This window comes from Nicotiana tabacum, chromosome 19 (assembly GCF_000715075.1).
Source record: "Nicotiana tabacum cultivar K326 chromosome 19, ASM71507v2, whole genome shotgun sequence".
In the NCBI taxonomy this organism is placed as follows: Eukaryota; Viridiplantae; Streptophyta; class Magnoliopsida; order Solanales; family Solanaceae; genus Nicotiana; species Nicotiana tabacum.
In genome coordinates this window covers 25,959,003-25,980,632 of record NC_134098.1, presented here as the reverse complement: position 1 = coordinate 25,980,632, position 21,630 = coordinate 25,959,003, and the positions used below count along the sequence as shown (strand labels likewise).

Below are 21,630 nucleotides of genomic sequence, written 5' to 3'. Positions count from 1 at the left end.
GAACTTTTAATGGCAACTGCATACATAAAGTTTGTAGTTGCATTAATCATCAGCCTTTTGCAAATTATGCGCTGTATTAGCTTTCAAGGCAGCTATAAAGCAAGATTAGTTTAAAATAAAAATAAGGGATGAACCGTGCCTCCTATTAATTTGACAAAATAAAGTTCTCACAAACAATTACTGAACTTTACAAACGGAAAGATGTATTGCAGCAAAAACAGATGCCACTTATAATTTACCCAGAATACGTCACAACACAGGATGTCAAACAGGTGAAAGAAAAGCAGTATAGGAACTGCCAAAGTACTTCACGCCCTTTAAAAAGGCAGAATTTATCTGGGCACACAATTTGGTATTTGGGATACCAAAACAGAGGCTACCGTTATCCAACGCTTCAGTTGCTGAAACTTGTGGATCAGAACATTTCCCGCTAACACTGAGACAAGCATTCAAGCCAACCGAAGTAGGTTCTGTGATAAAACTGCAAAGCCAAAAAATACCACGGAGGAAAAAAAAAGAATACATAAGTAAATAAATAAAATAAAACAGCATTAGCAAGATAAATTAAAACTTCTGAACAGAATACAAATACAAAAGTTGGATGGTCCAAGTATTTGGACACTACAGTAGACCTATCTTCATACTAGCAGGTTTTTTCATATTACTGAAGGATTTCTCCCAGTAGGATTTTGACATTGAAACATTTAAGTTTCAAAGTTCTTTCGGTGGATCTTTTGTAACCAAAATACCAAGTATGAAATGTTGGCATTCAAGGTTTTTCATGTTCCAAAATATGAGTGTTGGTGAATTCTCAATAACCCTCCAGTTCTGAGTATCTTCTAACTTGCACTATATTGAAGACACTAGACCAAATCCACGGCCCAAGTAAAATATTAGTCTGGAAGTTCTTGGAAATATGCAACATAAAGAAGCACTTTTTTTAATAAGGAATACAAAGCAACACTTTTCGGGATCTTCAACCCCCCCACCCTCCAAAAAACAAATCCAACAGCAACCTCCTATGGAGAACAGCTAGTAAAGGAGGAAAAGCAAAAAGAACTTGTTGATGCAAGACTTCTCTCAACTTAGTTAATTCAGAACAATTTGCAGAATTAAGAAAAACAAAGATCCAAACCATCTCCATTTAGATATGCACAAGCAAAAAAAACCATATTAACTACACTCTACTATTTGGTAGGTTTTGTTTTTCGAGTTCTATCGATTGGTGATAGTTTTGACCTACCCATGACAACATTATCATCAATTTGGGGACTCCAATTACTGAACATGTGATAAATCCTGCTTAGCACAAGGAAAACTAAGGACAATTTACTAAAAGCTAAACTAGTGATGCCACGTTGTAAGGCCACACTGAAGGATGATGGTCATGACTCATGCATGAAAGCCTTGAGCAAGCATCTTCAGTAAGCTATGAAAATTTAACAAATTAATCCTGGGGTCCAATCAGCTGTACGTTGATGATTAAGATCATAGATGCTCTTATGTATATCTGACAATTTTGTTTACAAAGCAATGTTTTACAAAGGCACGGCATCTGAATCAGAGATAGCTCAACACTTAACCACCATGAGCTTGCCGGTTTTAGTTTTTTTGGTGTCTATCAACTTAGCATAACACTTCCACCTATTTAGGGGCATCATCTACTGATAGCGTTTCACTTCTCTTAGAACATCTTACAAACTTACTTTAGGGGCATCATCTGCCGATAGCATTCACCTCTCTTGGGACATCTTACCACCCCAAGGAATATCCCCTTCCAACCAGTAAAAGAACATGTTTTAATACACTATACGCAACAATATATTCTAGATAATCCATGCGAACAGTGTTTTGTAGACAGTATACCTAGCCTCAAAACTTGTGCTGTTAGAGCTGAAAGTATCACATATGGCAGAGGTTACCCATGGGGCAAGGTATCGACCCTTAATTTCAACACTATAGCACATCCCAGAAGATGGTTGTTGATTATGCTCACAAGGCACATTTGACTCCATTCCTTGAAAAGCTACCTGATCAATTCTCCTGACCTCCTTGCATCTGACCTGCAAAGTAGGTATAGTGATATCTATTTGCATTCTGGATAACACTATAACCAGCTTAAGACAGAACACATTGATAATGCAATAACAAGCTCAAGACTAAAGATATTTAGAGATTATTTTTTGTAGCGTAATAAGTAATAATCAGCTTAAGACTCAGTATATTGAGAAATTATCTTTTATAAAAAGACATTACTGACAGCAGATGCAGATAATGCTTTGTGAACGTGCCTCGAGCCTAGCCTCTCTATTATAAAAAAAACATAGGTAGATGTGTGCATGTATCACAAAGTAAGAGCAAGTCTTTGCGTGTTTTATTCAGCAAATCTTTGGTTAAACTCAACTGCCTCAAAGATTAAAACAGATTTAAGGTCTCAACTATGAACGAACAGATCAAATTTAACAAACATTCAAATATCAAGCAGACTGCGACATGCCACCTTCAATTAAATATCTTATGTACAAGAAGCATAGATATAGTTCATCCATTTATTTAGCCAAAGAAAATAGTATATGATATCTATATTCACGGTCAAAACACTTAGACAAGTGATGCTTTGTTCTGCAGCAAGCATCTTTTCTCACGGTACTTGTATCCAACATAAATTGAAAAATAAAGAAACTAACAGAATAGGGCATCCTGGATATATCATGGGTGTATCTTACTGGAAATTGATATGATACAATAAGCCCCACATCGGGAGTGGCACTTAATGAAGCGCAGTAACTTATTTACTTTAAGCCTCCACTATTAGAAAAATGTGCTGCTGTTATACTACTGGTCAGCAGGTGTAGCCCTCAAATTTTCTATAGCTGCATATCCCAGTGGCAAATTCTGAACTCTAGAATAGAATGTCGTGCTCTATTTTTTTCCAAGTTCAAAATAAGATATTTGTTTTGTATTTCACAAACCCATTTATTATTACTAGTTTTAGGGGAGTGCCACGAATCTGATAGCTTATGTTTAAACACCTAACAGAGGAAGACAGCTTATGAAGCATAAAGCCACACTGAGGCAAGTACAGGCACAATCATTGGCATGATAAAAAAAATTTCGTTTACAGTATTCCTGTTGAATTAAGTGGCTACACATTATCTATAAGCATAAGATAAAGAAGATAGATTTATCAACAATACAACAAATGATAACGCGTGTTCATTTTAATATCTTAGGGAATATGAAATTGTTAATATGGGAGTTACTATTTACAAAATTAAAATTTTAAAAAAAGTGCATATTGAGATTGTTATCTTTCTTTTTTGATCGGTTAACCAAATTGGGATTGTTATCCCACTGCACAAGCCCCTAAATGTCGAAATTATCCTTTGGATATAAGGTGAGAGACTCCAATCTTGGGTGAAGATTGGGAGGAAGAAAATGTTCATTGAAGGGCAAACCCAGAACAGTGTTATATTGAGCCCTCAGTTAAAGTCTTCATCACAATCAAGCAAACACACAACTGCAAATGTATATCCGGTTACAATCCATGTATTTGCTTACTACTCATACTACACTCGTCTTATAGTCGTGTACTATCTCATCTCCATAAGAACGACCCCAAAGGTCATGGCTTGAACCCAACTATTCGGACAATCAAATTGAAGAAACAAGATTATGCATAAGTCTTAAACTAACCTCAGGGGCAGTGAATGCGGCATTCTCAAATGGGATAGGGGAATACAACACAGGGACGTCCACACCAGTTAGAGAAGTTAAGAAATATCTGAAAATTTGACAAAATGCTATATAGTTTAGAGAAGATCATATGCAATTGAATATCAAAACTGTGGCATAATATGATGGAAGGGAGGATATGGAATGAAGTCAACTAAACTATTTTATTAACTATGAGCTTACCTATAGTTCAGTAGAAAATCATATAAAGAATGAACATTCTTATTTCCAGTGAATGCCAGCAGAGATTGGGGCCTATTATCCACATCAGACATTGCACCCCGCCGCCTAGTCTGCATAAAACATTAAACTCACCAGTTGGAAAAAAAATTATTATAAACCAACAAATAAATAAGGATGTCCCCTCTACAACTTAAGCTTTTAAACCAGGTTATTCACACACTAAAACATATTAAGCAAGCAAAGGTCCTTAGTTCAGCCTACCATCACCTATAAATGAAATATTTCCATGTGTGTGGCCCAAGGAAAAAAAATCAAAAAATATTTGGGTGGGGCGGGGGGACAATGTTGTGAACTATAAAAGTGTCTCGTCACTGGCAGTTTAAGCTGTTAAAGGAAGTAGTCGACATACCTCAACAATAAAAAAGTTTTGCATGGTAAAAGGGGAAACTGAATAATCCACTATTGAATACACCATGACAGTTCTTCAGCAAGCAGTAAAGTAATTTGATACATCATTATAATTACTCCAAATTTCCACATTGAGAAAGTTAAGTTCATTAAGGCAAAGGAAACTCAGACATAACATGAAACAAATACTCAATACTTTGGACAATTGAAGGGAAGCCTCGGTCAAGTTGTCTCCGTATGACCTATAGGTCATACGGAGACAAGCCGTGGAATCAAGCATCAGACTAGTCATTGACAAGTCAGTCAAAGAATCTGACATCATTAATACAAAGATTTGTAAGCAAATTTCTCTCCTGGATTTATTTTTCCACGTGAGTCTCAACTACATGACAAATTTACCTGGCCCAGATTTTGTTTCTCAATCTCTGAAAGCTCAAGCAGCTCTTCTGTACTAAGTTCCTCCAATTTTGAGTGGCAAAGCGGCATAGAAAAAGAAACATCCTACCACCCACAAAAGATTGCAACACATAATCAGCTTAACAAATTACATATGCAACAAAATGCATAATCACACGGTTAAAATGCATGTCCATTCAGCACTTTAGCATCACCACTTAAGTGGTATTAGAAAATCATCACCTGTTCAACATAAAGAAGCCAAATAGCATATACACGAGACAATGAAACCAGGAGTCAAATCCTAATCATCCTTCTTTACTGTTAATAGCTGATAGTGTTTCCTAATCATCCTTCTTTTTTATGCAAGTATATGGAAGTTCAATGTCGCACTTTTGTACAAGAAGTACCTTCTAAAAAGACAACTCAAATCATTAATTTTTTATGGTTTTTGGCTTTTTGGCGCAACACTCAAGATGAAGACAGCATGTTAGAGTTCATAAACTCTCTGCAGGAGTAGATTTTCTTTTTTGTACAGTCACAATCTCTTCTTTTTCTTTTTCTATGGGGGGTCTTAGATCTTGTAACTCACAAGCACTCTCTTTGAGCTTGGCCAGTTTCAAAAAAAAACAGTTGAAGTTGTGCTCTGGACTTGTATGTCCAATAATTTATTTTCCAACTTCAATTTCAAATAGTTTTGCCCAACTTTATTTGCTTGACTCAAATGGCTGTGGAAAGCCAAAGAGTCCATCTTTGTATTCACTCTACTCATCAGTTATTCTATCTTGCTCCTAAAGACTTGGCACCAACTTTTGTCACCTGTTATACTGTAGTAATATACTGAGCTAGAATGTCAGCTTCATGCTTTTAGAAAAGGAAAAAAAAACTTATTTCCTATCTTTTTAACACATTTTCAACAGATAGAAGTTACGTGACGCAATATTTACGCACCATGCATTCGCTTCTCACTTAAAGTCCTGGGGCTATATTGTCTTTAACACCTTACGGCTCCTATTTATGGACTAACATATGGAACTTCTCCACCGGAGCACGTACCAACTTTCATAACTTGTGTAATGTTATCCCTCTGGCAATTTAAGATGCTATTCAAATCCAAACTAATACTTGCAAATCATTACATCATTAAAACTAGTCTAGTTGTTGGGGAGCTTAAATTGCAGAGGTTAGACCTAATCAAGTATATGAAACTTTAGTGACTCATTAGAACACCCCCGAGCTGCTCCAGGATCAACTTTTACAATCACAAACTAAAAGCATTGTATCAGCACTTTGCAGGAGGGTAACAGCAGAAACCAAATAGGCCAAAACAAGCTGGATAACAAAAGAACTATGCTTGAAGAATACCATGAAGAAATAAGCAAAATAAGAAGTACCATCAAGTCATCATCTTACATGTTCTTTGAGTGATGACCTCAAACCCCGGGTTGACTGAGATATATATGCATTGCAAACACAGTTTTCCTCAGAATAAGAACTGGTGAACATGACCACAAATTGAGCAGTGCAGACTGCAAAGTTAAAAACAGAGAGAGAACATGAATACATAGAATTCAAATCACTACAATGAAGCAGGAAAAAGGTATTCCCACTATTTCATTTTATACGACGGAAGTCATTCATTTTGGAACAGGCTAATAAGGAAAGAGTGCAATATAAAATGGAACAAAGGGAATGACTTTTAAGCTGCCAAGAAACTGTATCCACAAACAATTGCATCTTTATTTAGTTTTACAGAGTTATTACAACAGAAAATTAAAATCAGATTGTTTTGTATTTTATGTTAATTAGATTCTATATCACCTCATCCAAAGAGATCTAATCTAATTTAGGTGTTACCCTTTCTGGACTTTTGGGAGCAAAGAAGGGTAGTCAGGCAAATAAATAGAATCATAGAAGAAGCAACAGGCAAGTATGTATAATCCATTGGATAGTTCTTCAATGGACATGGCAATGCGAACTTTTGTATGTGTTCTTAAATTGTCTCAGAGTAGAGCTCTTAAAGGCAAGTATGTATAATCCAAGAAGCTGACACCAGACCTTTAGACCTAGGAGTTAACTAACATCACAAGTACCAAAAACCAATAAAGTTAAACAATGATCATTAACACATAACAATGGAAAATACATATGAAAAAGGAGGGAAAAATAGATAGTAGAACCATGGCTTCCGTGTAAAACAGAACCTGCCTTAATCACTTCAAATAGTTTCTCCATCATGACAAGCAACATAACTAGGCTGAAAATAGGTACATGTCTATGTGTTAAAAACTCCTTGTAGACCAATATCAGAGACTCTACTGGTAAGACCCAATTGCCTAACCAAGTAATAATATCATAAAAATTCATGTATTGCATTTCTCCCTTTTCTAAGTTGCAGATGTCCACCCTAAATCACCACTATTTATAAGTGTGAAGTCTCATGAAATGCAAAGAGAATAAAAACCGTATGTCAGTTATAAGTGGCACATGAAGGTGGTAATTAAAATGATTCTTACCGTAGAAGATGCTGCAAACATTCTTCCGAAGCATGTAATATAAACTTCGAAAGGAATCCTGCCATGCTAGCTGCCTTTCGCTTAAAAAGTCCAGTTGCCCTAGGATTAAATGTCAAAATTCTACAGTCAGGAGGAAAGATAGCAAGCAAAAGGTAGGACTATACAAAAGAATCCAGCAAATACCTCCCGTTGAAGCAGACAATGTTAAAGCTGATATAACTGAAGGCGGTAGAGGAGACTGCGGATACATCCAGGAATGCAATGGCCTATGATTAACTGCTTGGGAAACAGAATTCATTTCAGAAAAGCAGGTCATTTTTTGACTCGTGGAACAATTCGAAGATGTAAACCTCGCCACCACATTGCTGGTGCCACAATTGATCAACCTATGAAACCTACAGGATTATACGAGACACAATTAACCTTAAAAACACAACACCGAGGAACACAATTCAAAGTAATAAGACATGCGGCAACACTTGTCTTTTTTTTTTGAGACACAGTTCATGGCATGGTCACTTGGTCAGAGAAAATGTTAAGTATATCTCTCACTTGTTAAATGGTTATGCCACTTGGTTTAGTTATGTGACATGCCATCAAGTATTACTTAAGCATGTGATAACTTAAGAGAACTTGCAACTCTCAGGAAAGAAATTGTATACATCAGATACTGCATTATAAACCTAAAACACTTAGAGCAATATCATAAACAAGCTCTATAACTCCAGATCCAAATAGTGCAGGACTGTGGGTATTTCAAAACATCTTGCCTTATTGGTGGTAAAATAAACTTCCAGAGACGCACAAATTCTTCCGTGCTAAAACCAAGAGAAAACAGATTCCTTATAAGTTGTAACAGGAGCTCAACATTTCATGAGTTCAACTAAGGAATGCATATAGACAGTTTTTCCAACAAATAAACGTAGACATGCGTCGATATTAAAATGACTCATTATATAACTAAATCAATCAAGTCATCACTCACCAGTTGATGGAAGATGCAGACACAACTCGTATATTAGTTTTCATCGTCAGATCCAACGGGGTCATCTTACATGGGACTTGGAGTTCTGAGGAGAAAATTTTTGACCTTAAACCACCATCTGGTTCAGAGGATTCAGCAATTTTAGCAGAAGCAACTTGATGCTCATGGGTAGCCAGTCCTCTTAAGGCTTTATCCTATCAATAGAAATAAAAGGTTAATCCTTAGCTTTATCAAAGTATAAAGAGCGGTGAAAAAAAAATGTATACAGAGCAATTAAAGAGGATAGATGCTGGCAATAGTAAGTACCATATCAATAGTAGACAAGCCATGTGCATCTACACCACCCAGTGACAGCTCAGTGACGCTGCGGAAGGTATTTTCATTGCACCTTTGACTTGTGCTACAAGTTTTGGTTGCACAATCTTTTCCAGTTACAGTTGAAGCAAAAAAATATTCTGGGCTTTTAATGACAATATACGAAAAAATCATTAAATGAGCAGAAAGAAGATACAACAGACAATACATTCCTACAAATATTTAATACTATTCTACATAATTACCATTTAAATTGCTGTTGATTCTCAGCAGGAAATGCTGAAGGCACAGAAGATTTTGTAATACTACCACTTTGCTCTGCTGGAAAACTTTCCTGCCAGCGAGAAGAAATAAAGATACTTAACTAGTGAGGGAAAACACAAAAAGAAGTCGGTCGAAGCATTTGTTGAATTACATAGATTCCAAATAAAAGTATCGCGACAATAAGTAAACTAACATTTTCTTTCCTCGAAATCAAATTTAGCCTGATGCTGTTTTTTCTGACAGGAAATAGCTCATCCACACGAGTATCAACATATCTTGGGTTCTTCGATACATCAGATCTCTTGGGCCCCGGGAAAACACCATTTCTTTCAAACAAGTGGATGGACTTTGTTAGTTGCACTTAAAAAGTTATAAGAGAAATGGAAACAAAAATTACCTCATAGAGCCACCAATTGGGGCTGAGGATTCATCCACAAGTTGCGTAGTTTCCTTTCTCTTCAATTGCTCTCCCTGTCATATTCAGTGTGTCAAAGGCAAAAGTGAAGAAAAGCGCCAAGGTTTACTAGATCTACAAAGATGCAATTTAAATTTTCTAAGTCACATTTCATGACTAACTATCTATACTAACTTTCTTATATTATTCTTAATCACCAACATATTCATTTATATCGCTTCCTTAACAAATAAAATTCACTTGGCAATTATATTTACTGCCTAGTGTGCACTCTTCAAGACAAAGCCTATGGGAGATGAGGCACACGCCTTAACGTCCTCGTGCCCGCACCAATGTGCCGTATAAGCAAAGCCACCAAGGACCTATGCTGCACGCTTCAGAGCTAAGCATGCCCCCAGCGAGCTTTTACTATAATAGTCATTCACGTATGTTGAAAGCCAATACGTACCTCCATATATACCATTTGTATTAACAAATAAAAGAACTTTAAAAAAGGCAATACATGTAAAATCACACCAGCTTCACATGACTAACATAAATATTGCATGTATGTGCACAATATCAGACGGGAAATGATAACATGGCATGAGCTAAGACACATTCTTTTGCATCTAGCACTACACGATTATTCAGTGAGCATCTCAATTGATCATACCACGAGAAGAGAAAGTTAGTCATGCTTTGAAAGTAGAACCTACTTGATGTAAGAATACAACCACCCCAAAGCCATTACTCAACTTTCATTGCACTCCAGTTCAGGCTTAAAATTGGAAGGAAAAGGTAACCATTTATCAATAGTTTGAATGCACACCAAATTAAAGTAATGTTCAATCATTTAAGCGACCATTTATATTTTCCTTTTCTTTGATTTGCTAGCTAAACCTATATGTTTACACTCTTTGATTGACTTTCTGAAAACAATTCTGGAAACAATACTCAACTCTAACTTCTTCATCCTCCCTCAGCTGACACATGTACACAAACCAGAAGATATTCCCCATCAAATTATGCTGCCGAACCATTTTCTCTTACCACCCCTCTATTCCTTTATCCCTCCCTGGACACACACAAACAATCTCAGATGACATGCACAATCCCTGTTATAGCTGCACCAATAAGTCAAATGCAGGCAGCCTTATTCTCCATTGTAATGGCTGGAGATGAACCCATCTCCTTCCAGCAACTTCTCACAAACTATATGATCTAAACAGAGATATGGATGTTTGCAGGATTGCATTTGAAAGCAAGTACAGATTGGAGAAGTAACATTCATTCAACTACTACTCCAAATATCCTTCAATTGTGGTGCATCAGGCCTCAGGTATTGTCAGTGCTCACAGCTACAAGGGTGTGGTGTTTGGTGGTTGTAGAGAAAGATGTTCATGGATGCCCACAGTGAGAGATTTGTTCTACTTACAAAATTAAAAAAAAAAAAAATAGTTTTTTGTCAAATTTTAATTGTAAATTAACCAATACGTTTAATTTCAATTATATTGCAAGAGTTTCTTTCAAAATAAAAGCAAAAAGAAACTTGTGCGTCCTATGCACTGATATGGATAGTGCAATGGAGGAATGAAATAATTTTTAGAGTTTAACTTTTGTGCACTTACATGGATAATGTAAAACTGTTTTACATAATTAGGTTATGATGACTACAACATGTGACTATCCACAATAAGTCTAGTCTGGTAGCTTGAAAATAAAGTAAATAACTTGCTATAATAGGTAGGTTAAAGTACAATGTAAAAAATTGTTTACACTATAATGTAAAAAACTTTTTATATTGTAAGTGAATATAAGTTAAAATCTTGGTTTTAATACAGGTAAAGAGGTTACTAAGTTTGACTAGGCACAAAGTTTAAAGACATACTTTTGAAACTTGTGAACTAAAACAAGGCATAAATATTTGTGTGGCTAACTATCTCATTAAAGGTAAAATGAAAAGTTTAAAGTTAAATTATTTCTAAATACATAAAGATAATCATCTCATACAAGGCCCAATTGATGGACAAGTGAGTGAGTTTTTACATACAAGGCCTAACTAACAAATGCTCTCTTCACCCACAAAGTAATCACATAATCTCCCATTCTTATGTTCATCTCATTTAAATTACATATATAGCCATAAAGAATTCTACTTTCATATTTAAAAAGCTGATTAAAAATAAATCGGGAAAAGAGGTACTCACGCGTAACTCAGATGGAGTTTTTCGTTTCAATGTGGTGGTAGTGACCTTAGAACCACCACCCCCACCAAACTTAAGTGCATTTGATGGATGTACTGGACCCGCAGCAGCAACCTTCGCCATCTTCTTTAACTTTAACTAACAAATAGCTTCTTCAGATATCACACATCAAAAAGAAAAACACAGAAATCAGATACCAAAAAATGGTCAACAAATATTATAATCAGTAAAATCACATAAGTGATGTTAATATATCGTAATATACATATTTTATAAACCTTTTATTGGAATTCATTGGATTTAGGGCAGTGAAACAATAGCAATTTACCTAAGATTTAATCAAAACCTAAGAATCGTACAAGTTCCGAATCATTAGTGATTGTCCTAAATCCAATAGGAGGGAAATCTGCGGCTTTCGGAGAGAGGCTGAGCCACGTAGAAGTGATGTTTCCGGTGGGGTAGGGGTGAGTTTTGGGGAAGAGAAGTGAAGTGGTAAAATAAAAAGGGGGAGAGGGGAATTTTGGGGGATTTGAACGATTTCAATTTCTCTCGCAACTGTTCGGGCTGACGGCAGCGGGACGGGTATGGGGCGATGATTTCAGGTAAACTGCCCCGCTATATGTTATTTTTAGTAGCGATCACGAATCTATATCTATATTATCTATATTTATATCTATATCTATATCTATATCTATCTACAGTCAAACCTCTCTACAACGGGATTGTTTGTTCCGAATATTTTTGGATGTTATAGCGAAGTGATGTTATAGAGAATATATATTATAACATAACATAAAAATTGGTTCCGAAAAAGCTTGGCTTTTATAGAGAAGTGTTGTTATATACAGATGTTATTATAGAGAGATTTGACTGTATACTATATTAAAAGCACGAAACCCCTTAGCGAAATATTGTTCGTATTTTTTACCCTTTAAAAATAAATTTTACACTAGACAAAGTAATCATTTAATTATTTTCCTAATAATTAGGACTTGGAAATCCATTGAAATTTGGTTATTTAATCTTTCCTGATTTGAATTATATACCTAAAAATTAGGACTTTGAATCAATTAAATTTTACCTTAAATAAATAGTAAAAAAGTCAACTCTTTTGGAGCTTTAATTTTTAACTATCTATAACGACCCGACCGGTCGTTTTGAGCATTTGCACTTTGCTCGGTAGTTTGAGGGCATGAATAACTCTATATGATGTATTATGACTTGTGTGAATCGTCGATTTTGGTTTTCAGGTCATTCGGAATCGATTTGAAAGAATGAATTTCATGATTGAAGCTTTAAGTTGGAAGAGTTAACCAAGTTTGACTTTTTAGTATTTGACCTTGGATTTGAGTTTTGACGGCTCCGTAGGTCCGGATGGTGATTTTGGACTCGAGCGTATGCCCGGATTTGCATTTGAATGTTTCTAAAAGGTTTCGGCACTAATTGGCGAAAGTTGGAAATTTGAAGGTTTGGAAAGTTCATAAGTTTGACCGAGAGTTGACTTTGAGGATATCGGATCTGGATTGTAGTTCCAGGAATTGGAGTAGCTTCGTTACGTCATTTGGGACTTGTGTGCAAAATGTGAGTTCATTCCGAGTAGATTTGATATGTTTCGGCACGAGTTTTGGAAGTTGAAAAAGTTCAAAGTTCATTAAGTTCGATTCGAGGTGTGATTCGTTATTTCGATGTTGTTATGCGTGATTTGAGGCCTCGAGTAAGTCCGTATTATGATATGGGACTTGTTGGGATGTTCGGACGTGGTCCCGAGGGGCTCAGGCGTGTTTTGGATCGAATTCGAATCATTTTCCTTCATTTTTGCGTTGTTGGTTCTGCTGAGCATCTGGTTTCCTTGTCTGCGATCGCGCAGAGTTAATCGCGATCGGGTAGATTTGTTTGATGGCTAGGGAGAAGTTGTTCATCGCATTCGCGTATGTTGCTGCAAAGTGAATATCGCGTTCGCGCAAGTGTGCACGCGTTCGCGTAGTGATTTGGGCTGAGCTGGGCCGAGGCTGGTTTCTCCTTCGCGTTAGCACTGATTGTGTTGCGATCGTGTCACGACCCAAAATCCAAGTAGTCGTGATGGAACCTAATCCCTGAATATGCGTGTTATGTGTTTGGTGTTGAGGTGACGCACATGCTAGGTTACGGGCGTGTGGGCGTGCACCGTGTGAATTATGACTCGGTTGTTTTGTGGTACTGTGTAGTTACCTAATCTTGTCTTTATCCATGATATTTCTACATGTTAGAGTAATTGAGTTGTGATCCATGTTAGAAATCATGTTTAGACTATATGCTACTCTGTTGGAGGTCATATCTGCTATGGAGTTATTTGCTTAAATTGCAGCTACATACTCAGTCATACTCATTCATTTGCATATCATATCTCGGTCTATGTTGCTATTTATTGATACATCATATCATCATTTTTGGGTTGATTTTCATGACATTGTGAGCCCGATAGACTGGAGAGATTGATGACTGAACGAGGACGAGGTCCTGTTTGTGAGTGATTTTTATGGGATCGGGTTGCACGACGCACCAGGCTTTATTGATTCATGCCATGATTGGCTTATTATAGTGCTTGGGCTGGATCTGCCACTTCGGAGTCTACACACCCACATTGAGCGCATGTACCTACTGAGTGCGAGTGCCGAGAGAGAGTACCGAGTGATTGGGATGACTGAGTGATTGTGAGGACTGAGTGACTGTGAGAAATGAGTGACTGTGAGGAATGAGTGAATTGATACTCTGAGAGTATACATATGGTTTTATCACTGAGTTGCATTGCATTCGACATGCACACTTGACATGCAGGCATAGAGATGCATTTTTCTCATGATGTACGGTATTGCGTCATTCATGACTTCACATACACATTGACATGTTGGCATAGAGATGTACTTTCCTCGTGCTATTTGATAATGAAACATCTTACATGTTGTTGAAAGTTTTTAGGAAAAATCATAGTTTTTCAAAATTACTCATATTTTGGTAATTTCGGTAAAAGATTTGGGTTTTACTGTTATACTTAAAAAGCATGCCTATTTTTCGGAACTGTGAACGAGCTGAGCATTATATTTTTGAGTTATTACTTGTACTGCTTTAGTTATATTGTTATGAGTTGTTACTGGCTGTTGGTGTTGGTCTCGGACATTTGTCCCAGCTCGTCACTACTTTCAACCTAAGGTTAGGCTTGTTACTTATTGAGTACATGGGGTCGATTATACTCATACTACACTTATGCACCTTGCGTGCAGATTTTTTGGATGTTGATGTTGATGTGCATGGCGGGAACTGGCATTGAAGATGTACCTGTGTTCCGATCATAGCTGCCTCTTGTTCTTGGTAGCTTTAGAATTATTAATTTAGAATTATTAATCTGTTCATATATATTTCAAATACATGATATATTTATTTCATACCAGCTTTATAAACTCTAAATCTTAGAAGCTCATGATTTGTACATACCAGTCCTTGGGAATTGTTTGTATAGAAGTTCAGTTATATTATCATTACATTTCTTAGTAAATCTCATTGAATCGGATTGTTGTTAATTGTAATGAGTTGGGTTAGGTGCCATCACTACTAGTTGGATTTTGGGTCGTGACACTATGTCACGCCCCAAAACCGAGGAGCGCGACCGACGCTCAACCGAGGGACCCCGACCGAGCAAGCCTGTTAGATTTCCTTCTACCCAAACTCATCCACGAATGGAGATAAAACATATTTCCATTAATTAGACAAAAACGTGATCATGTCTACAATTCCAATTCATTACCAATAGCTTTCATCATTTTTAAAGTCTCAAATGGAATAAGTAATACAACCACAACATGACATAGTTTGACTTCCCCAACACCAATACACAAACCACACTATGTCTACGAAGCCTCTATAGATAAAGAAGAGTACTATGATAATGCCGGTAACGAGGCCCCGACTATACCTCAAACAAAATACACAAAGAACAAAAGATATATGACCCCGAAATGAAGTGGGGCTCACCAAGTCAGCTGGGAAGAGGGTGCACCGCTATCACTGATCAATGTCTCTTACTGCAAAACCACTTGCATCCATTAAAGATGCAACGCCCCCGACAAAAAGGGACGTTAGTACTGTCGAATAGTACTAGTATGAAAACCAAACACCAATTTAAGAATTTGGAAATACAATATGAATATAATGAACCAGGGTGACAATAGAATAGCACAGATAGCCGCTAAACCAAAGCAAACTTATCAAGAGTTACCATTTTTTTTGATAAGGCAAGAGTTACCATTAACATTTATAGAATTTAAAAAGAGATCCCCTGTAACCTACTTCACACAAAGCGGTTCCGTCGCCTCACCCCAATGTATGCAGGTGCAGGTGTAAGCACAATACCAAAACTCTACCCAAGCGGCCCTGCCGCCTCACCCCAATGTATGCAGGTGGAGGTATGACCACAATACCAAAAACCTACACAAAGCGGCTATGCCGCCTCACCCCAATATATGCGGGTGGAAATGCAGCAACGATACCAATACTTACACAAAGCGGCTATACCACCTCACCCCACTATATAGATGTGGGTGGTGGTGCAACAATAATACTAAATCATACACAAAGCGGCCCTGTCGCCTCACCCTAATATATGCGGGTGGAGGTGTAACAACAACACCAAAATCATACACAAAGCGGCCCTGCCGCCTCACCCCAATATATGCGGGTGGAGGTGTAACGACATTATCAAAATCATACACAAAGCGGCCCTGTTGCCTCACCCCAATAGATGCGGGTGGAGGTATAACCCCCAATCACAATCTCTACACAATTTGGCATAATAATTTTTCACATAAATCATGACTTGAACACCATAACACGTAGATACACAATCCATAGTTTGGAACACATTTTCAATTTATAATACAATATGATAAGAGCATTTGAAACACGAATTGAACATATATCTCTATCACAAAACTTATCGGAATACTCGATTTGAAATCAACATCTTGGAACTTACAAGGATAATGGGGATCCCAACTCTAAAGAAGAGTTTAGCCAACATACCTCAATGGAGCTTACTTAAACTCTAAAATATTCCGGAATTCTTAGCAACTTTAATCTATTTTAAAAATATAACAAATTGAACAAAAATTAAGAAGATGTCCATGGTTCTAGCTCATTTGAGCAATTTATCAAACACTAGGTGTGTATTAAGGTTTCAAGGTCCTTTTATGGAGGATTCCATCATCCCACAACCTAATCTTTACCATTTTTAGCTCAACAATCTTCCTACATCCTTTGATAACGCATGCATGTAAAATAAACAACTCTCATGCCCAAAAATCATCTTGCTAATTACCCATTTCTAGACAAAATTCGAAATTGAGGGTTAGGATGTAAGATCTTACCTCTAGGATGAAGACCTAGTGAGTTTCCCTTCTTAATCTTCCAAAATTTGAGCAAGAATTAATGAACAATTATTGAGGAACATCTTCTCACTCTAATCAAAGGAATCTATCGGAGAGGCATCTTAACTTAAATATAAGTCATAGCTTTGAAAAGCAGTGTGATACATAGCATGAAACAGTTCTTAAATAGCATCAGTCTGAAATAGGATAAAATGAAACTGTACGGAAATATGCAGTAAATATTTGTAACAAAAACTCTTTTGAACATATGTATATCTTTCTGTGGGAGATCCTAGTTACTGACATATATAGTCACCATGTATACATCATGGCATTCGATCCTCTAGACCGTCTCACCACGATTGTCGCGTGGTTCGACGTATATGTACGTATGATGTAGTATTTGATCAATCCCAAACAAGGGAGAATTTCTGGTCCCAATCAAGGGAGACTAACTAATCACCCGACCTTTGTGGCGATCATAGTCCTACACCTGCAATGTGTAGCTTCAAGAATGGGACTTACTTGCTCAAACCTTCTCAGTTTCTAAGAGTGCTCCCAAAACATTTATAAACTATGGCACTATGACTCTTTCTGTAAAGCTGTGAAAATAGTATGCACATGGCTCGCTAGCCTATGTGAAAATAGTATGTATATATGGCTCACTGCCCCCTTTCTATAAAACTATACATATATGTGGCTCACTGACCTATTAAAATCGTATGTGTGGCTCAATAGCCAAAATATCAAAGGCTCACTAGCTTGAAGTATCTGTAAAAATAGGGGATTTACTTACTTAACATAAGTAAATCCCCTATTTAGGGAAATATTATGAAAATCCTTTGTAGAGGAACGTGAAATTAACTGATATCTAGACATAAGAAATATTACAGAAAACTCACAGAACTTATTGAAACTTGGAGCTTTAGAACATCAATAGAAGTACATAAAGTCGTAAAAAGACTTTTTGAAACTGATATACTCTAGAGGCACTTGAGAACGTATATAAACGTACGCGAACTCGTAGAAGAGCTTCTGAAACTGCTAGGCCATGAAGGCCATAAGAAACTGGTACAACTGGGAGGATACTTATATACGTTTAGACCTTTCTTATTTAAAACACTCAGACATGACTATCTTTCGATCCGTAAGCGACATAATCTCGAGAGGCATATGAGTGATCTTGTTCAAGCCTAAAGGCTAAATTAATATTTCAACATTTGTAGTATAGCTTCAAGAAGCATATAAAAGAACTCATTCAAGCTTATGGGTGGAACTACACCATCACCAGTCCCGTAGGAACTGGACATCTTATAACGCTCTTGTACTTCGAGTTCTAGCATAAAGAGCTAACATAGAATTTCTTGAAATTCTAAGGTGTAACATGTACGAATGACTATCAATTCACATATGAATAAATCTATATCCTTAGGGAGATCACATCAAACATATGGAACTCTATATCTAGGAAACCGATAGATATTCCAAAATTGAGATGTTTAGCCTTACATACCTTGATTCTCAACCTTTAGCTCAACTACAAAGAATCAATCCATCTGTTATAAGCTTCAACCTACATAGAACGTTAAAGACGAGGACTGGAATCAACAATAACAACCCAACATCATGCTTTAATTATACAAACAATTCGTCAAACACTCGGAGAGCGACGAGTTGTCGAGACTTAGAACTCATTGGCGTTCTCCACACCCAACCTTCTCCTAGCTCACACAACAAACAAACTCCATACAAAGCTAAATAATACCTCCCGTTCTTCATAACACATAAAACAACCCCTTACTCATCTCAAACAAATAACAAATCTTGGACTCACAGCTTCCGATCATCATCCCGTGAGTTCTTATCGTAAAACATACTAAAACACTCACATGAGCTCGTACATGAAGGTGGAAGAGAAGCCTTATCTTGGCTGCCGAACCCTAGAACTCTCTTCACTTAGTTCTCTTGGATTAACCCCTTCGATTTGCAATAATCCGCAGATGAATTGATGTTAAAATCATGAAATCAATGGGCGGAATAACCATGTTTAATTCTTGGAAGAAGCTTACCTTGAAGATCTTTGATGACGGAGAGAAAAACTCGAGAGAGCTGTTTAGTTCGTCCAAGGGAAATGTTACAAATGAATTCCCAAAGTTTCGCTTACAAAACATAAAGTTTAGCCGACTTAACCTTGGAGGTGCCACGTATCCCGCATCATTTTGGCAGTCTGCATGTCCATAATAAAATGTGTATAACTCTTTGTACTGAAGTAAGATTGATGAACGGTTTAATGTATTTTTTTTTTCTTTTTGTTTAATGCATTTGAAATTAGAATTAAAGGCCTTTAATTGGGTAGTTAATGCACTCAATTGTCACGCCCCGACCTTGGGGAGCGCGACCGACGCTCAACTGAAATAATCCGGCCGAGCAAGCCTGCTGGATTTCCTTCTGCCTCACTCACCCATAAATAAAGAGAAGATAAACTCCATTAATTGACACCAAGAGGGTTCACGAACAACACTAAATCCATCACAATTAGTTACTTCAGTTATAAAGTCTCAAAATACACGCACTTTCATAGTTTGAAGTGGAAGATATAACACACATACAACATTACTATCTTGATTTTTCCCAATACCATTACACAACCCACACCCGGTCTAGTATGAAAACCAAAACATCTATTCAAGGACTTGAAAATACAACACGAACATGATGAATCATGGTAACAATAATAGGGCTTAGATAGCCATACAAGTCAAAACAGATTTATTAAGAACTTCCAATAACATTATAAATTTCAAATCGGGAATCCTCTACAACTACCTTTACACAGAACGCCCTTGCCGCCTCACCCCAATATATGCGGGTGGAGGTATAATCACAATACCAGAAACTCTACACAAAGCGGCCCCGCTGCCTCACCCCAATGTATGCGGGTGGAGGTGTATTCACAATACAACAACTATACACAAAGCGGCTACGTCACCTCACCTCAATGTATGCGGGTGGAGGTGTAATCACAATACCATAGCTCAACACAAAGCGGCCCCGCCGCCTCACTCCAATGTATGGGGGTGGAGGTGTAACCACAATGACACAGCTCGAGTTCCCAAAATGATAATAATATGTACAAAAGAGCTCCCTTCTAATCAACTGTTTGACACCTTTGTTAAACGGTACACGGGATGCCAATTTTGTCCCGTTTATCCCGTCCCGTCCCGTCTGTCCCGCGTGTTTTTTTTGTTTTTGAAATATAGTCGTTGGGCAACGGCCTTCATTGCAAATTTAGCCGTTCCCAACGGCCATATTTGCCCCCCCAATTTTGGAGAATAACTAGATCATGAAACTTTACAAAAACAATTTGGCAATGATATTTTTATTGAGGATGAAGAAAATGAGGAAGAAGAAAATGAGGAAGAAGAATTAGATGAAACACCCACTAGTCCCGCAACACAAGCTCCAACTCAGAGTCAATCTCGGTCTGGATCTATACCTCTTGTACCTCCTATAAGGGGTAAGCTTAAGGGTGAACGTGCCAAAATATCACTTGTATGAAAAATTTTTAAACATGATAAAGTCAATCAACGTGCTATATGTGAAAAATGTAAGCAACGATTTGTACACAAGACTAGTGGTGGGACGGGGGGTTTAGCCAGACACTTACTTAAAGAGCACAATTCTTTATGGATGCAAGCCAAATAGAAGCCGGGAAAATTACGGATCCTAGCACCGGTACTGGAGCTCCAAGTGGATCTGGCGGGGGTTCTAACTTTTTACAACAACAACTTGACCCTGCTTCTGGTACTATTTTACGCCCCTATAACAAAGATAGAGATCGCGAGAACTTAGCAAAAATGGTGGTTGTTTGTGGATTACCTTTTACTTTTCCTTCTCACCCTGCTTTTGTGCATTATATACAAGAAACTTATAATCCTTCTTTTCAAGATTTTCCTAAGACCACAGTTAGAAATGATATTTTTAAATTTCAAACGAATATCTTCAGTATATTCGTTGTGTATTTTTTCACTTGGATTGTAAAGTGTTTATCACATCTGATATAGGTCATAATCCTAATGGTTGTGATTATTTAACTATTACATGTCATTGGATTGATCATCACCGGAACATGCAAAAACGTATTATTGGTTATAAATTTGTTGATTCAAAATACACTAGAGCATATATTGCAACTACCGTTATACAAATAGTTGATTTTTATGGACTCATTGATAAAGTTTTAACTATCACCTTAGATAATGCTTCTGCTAACACAACCGTAGCAACTAGCTTAAGAACTAGACTTTGTCCAATTAATCCAGTAATTTTTCATGTTATATGTGCATGTCATATTTTTAACTTGGTTGTAAAAGATGGTATTAATTTATTTTCTGATGCTTGTAGTAAAGTACAACATGCTTGCGACTATATTTTTTGTGCTAATAAAGCGAGTAGACTTCGTGAATTTGCTCAACAATGTGCTAGTGCTAACCTTCCATATAGAAAAGTTTCAAAAGATGTTTGTACTAGGTGGAATTCTACTTACGAAATGCTTAAAGTTGCTTTTGATTATCGGGTGCCTATACAAAAGGTATTTAATATGCATAATGGTATCCCCGCTGATCAAATTGTTGATTCTGATTGGGATGAGATCAAAGAGCTTACTAAATTTTTAAATTTTTTTTATTATGCTACAAAATAATTTTCTGGTATATATTATCCTACTGTTACACAAATATTATGGTGTATTTGTGGAATTTCTGTTGTATTTGGTAAGTATAATACAAATCCAACTTATGCACCGACCATTAATGAAATGATTGCAAAATTT

The 21,630-nt window shown here is 36.9% G+C and overlaps 1 protein-coding gene across 21 annotated transcripts; it reads right to left on the bottom strand.

Annotated features, from left to right (window-relative positions):
• Positions 1-93: 93 nt before the first annotated feature.
• LOC107800996 (uncharacterized) lies at positions 94-19,038 on the bottom strand. 21 transcript variants are annotated; one of them, XM_075239767.1, is made up of 18 exons: positions 18,869-18,958; positions 18,689-18,776; positions 18,313-18,372; positions 15,409-15,518; positions 11,407-11,552; positions 9,200-9,273; positions 8,996-9,128; positions 8,784-8,872; positions 8,530-8,683; positions 8,224-8,417; positions 7,422-7,633; positions 7,239-7,337; positions 6,136-6,251; positions 4,726-4,827; positions 3,919-4,028; positions 3,697-3,784; positions 1,867-2,063; positions 94-481 (listed from the first exon to the last, which is right to left on the bottom strand). In XM_075239767.1, exons 5-18 carry the CDS (start codon positions 11,524-11,526, stop codon positions 265-267), a joined length of 1,905 nt encoding a protein of 634 aa, XP_075095868.1. In that variant the 5' UTR covers positions 11,527-11,552; positions 15,409-15,518; positions 18,313-18,372; positions 18,689-18,776; positions 18,869-18,958; the 3' UTR covers positions 94-264. The 21 variants fall into 21 exon arrangements, with proteins under 21 accessions (XP_075095868.1, XP_075095859.1, XP_075095863.1 ...); XM_075239758.1 differs by having other exon boundaries at positions 11,407-11,555; positions 15,409-15,469; XM_075239762.1 differs by having other exon boundaries at positions 15,409-15,469.
• Positions 19,039-21,630: the final 2,592 nt, after the last annotated feature.

Bases quoted from the DNA above. Each gene is read 5' to 3' on its own strand.
- LOC107800996 (XM_075239756.1), bottom strand. From the start codon at position 11,526: ATGGCGAAGGTTGCTGCTGCGGGTCCAGTACATCCATCAAATGCACTT. The intron at 2,064-3,696 runs GTTAGTTTAAGA...CCTACTTTGCAG, and splicing joins CCGCATTCACTGCCCCTGAG to GTCAGATGCAAGGAGGTCAG. The intron at 482-1,866 runs GTATACTGTCTA...TTGGCTTTGCAG, and splicing joins AGCACAAGTTTTGAGGCTAG to TTTTATCACAGAACCTACTT.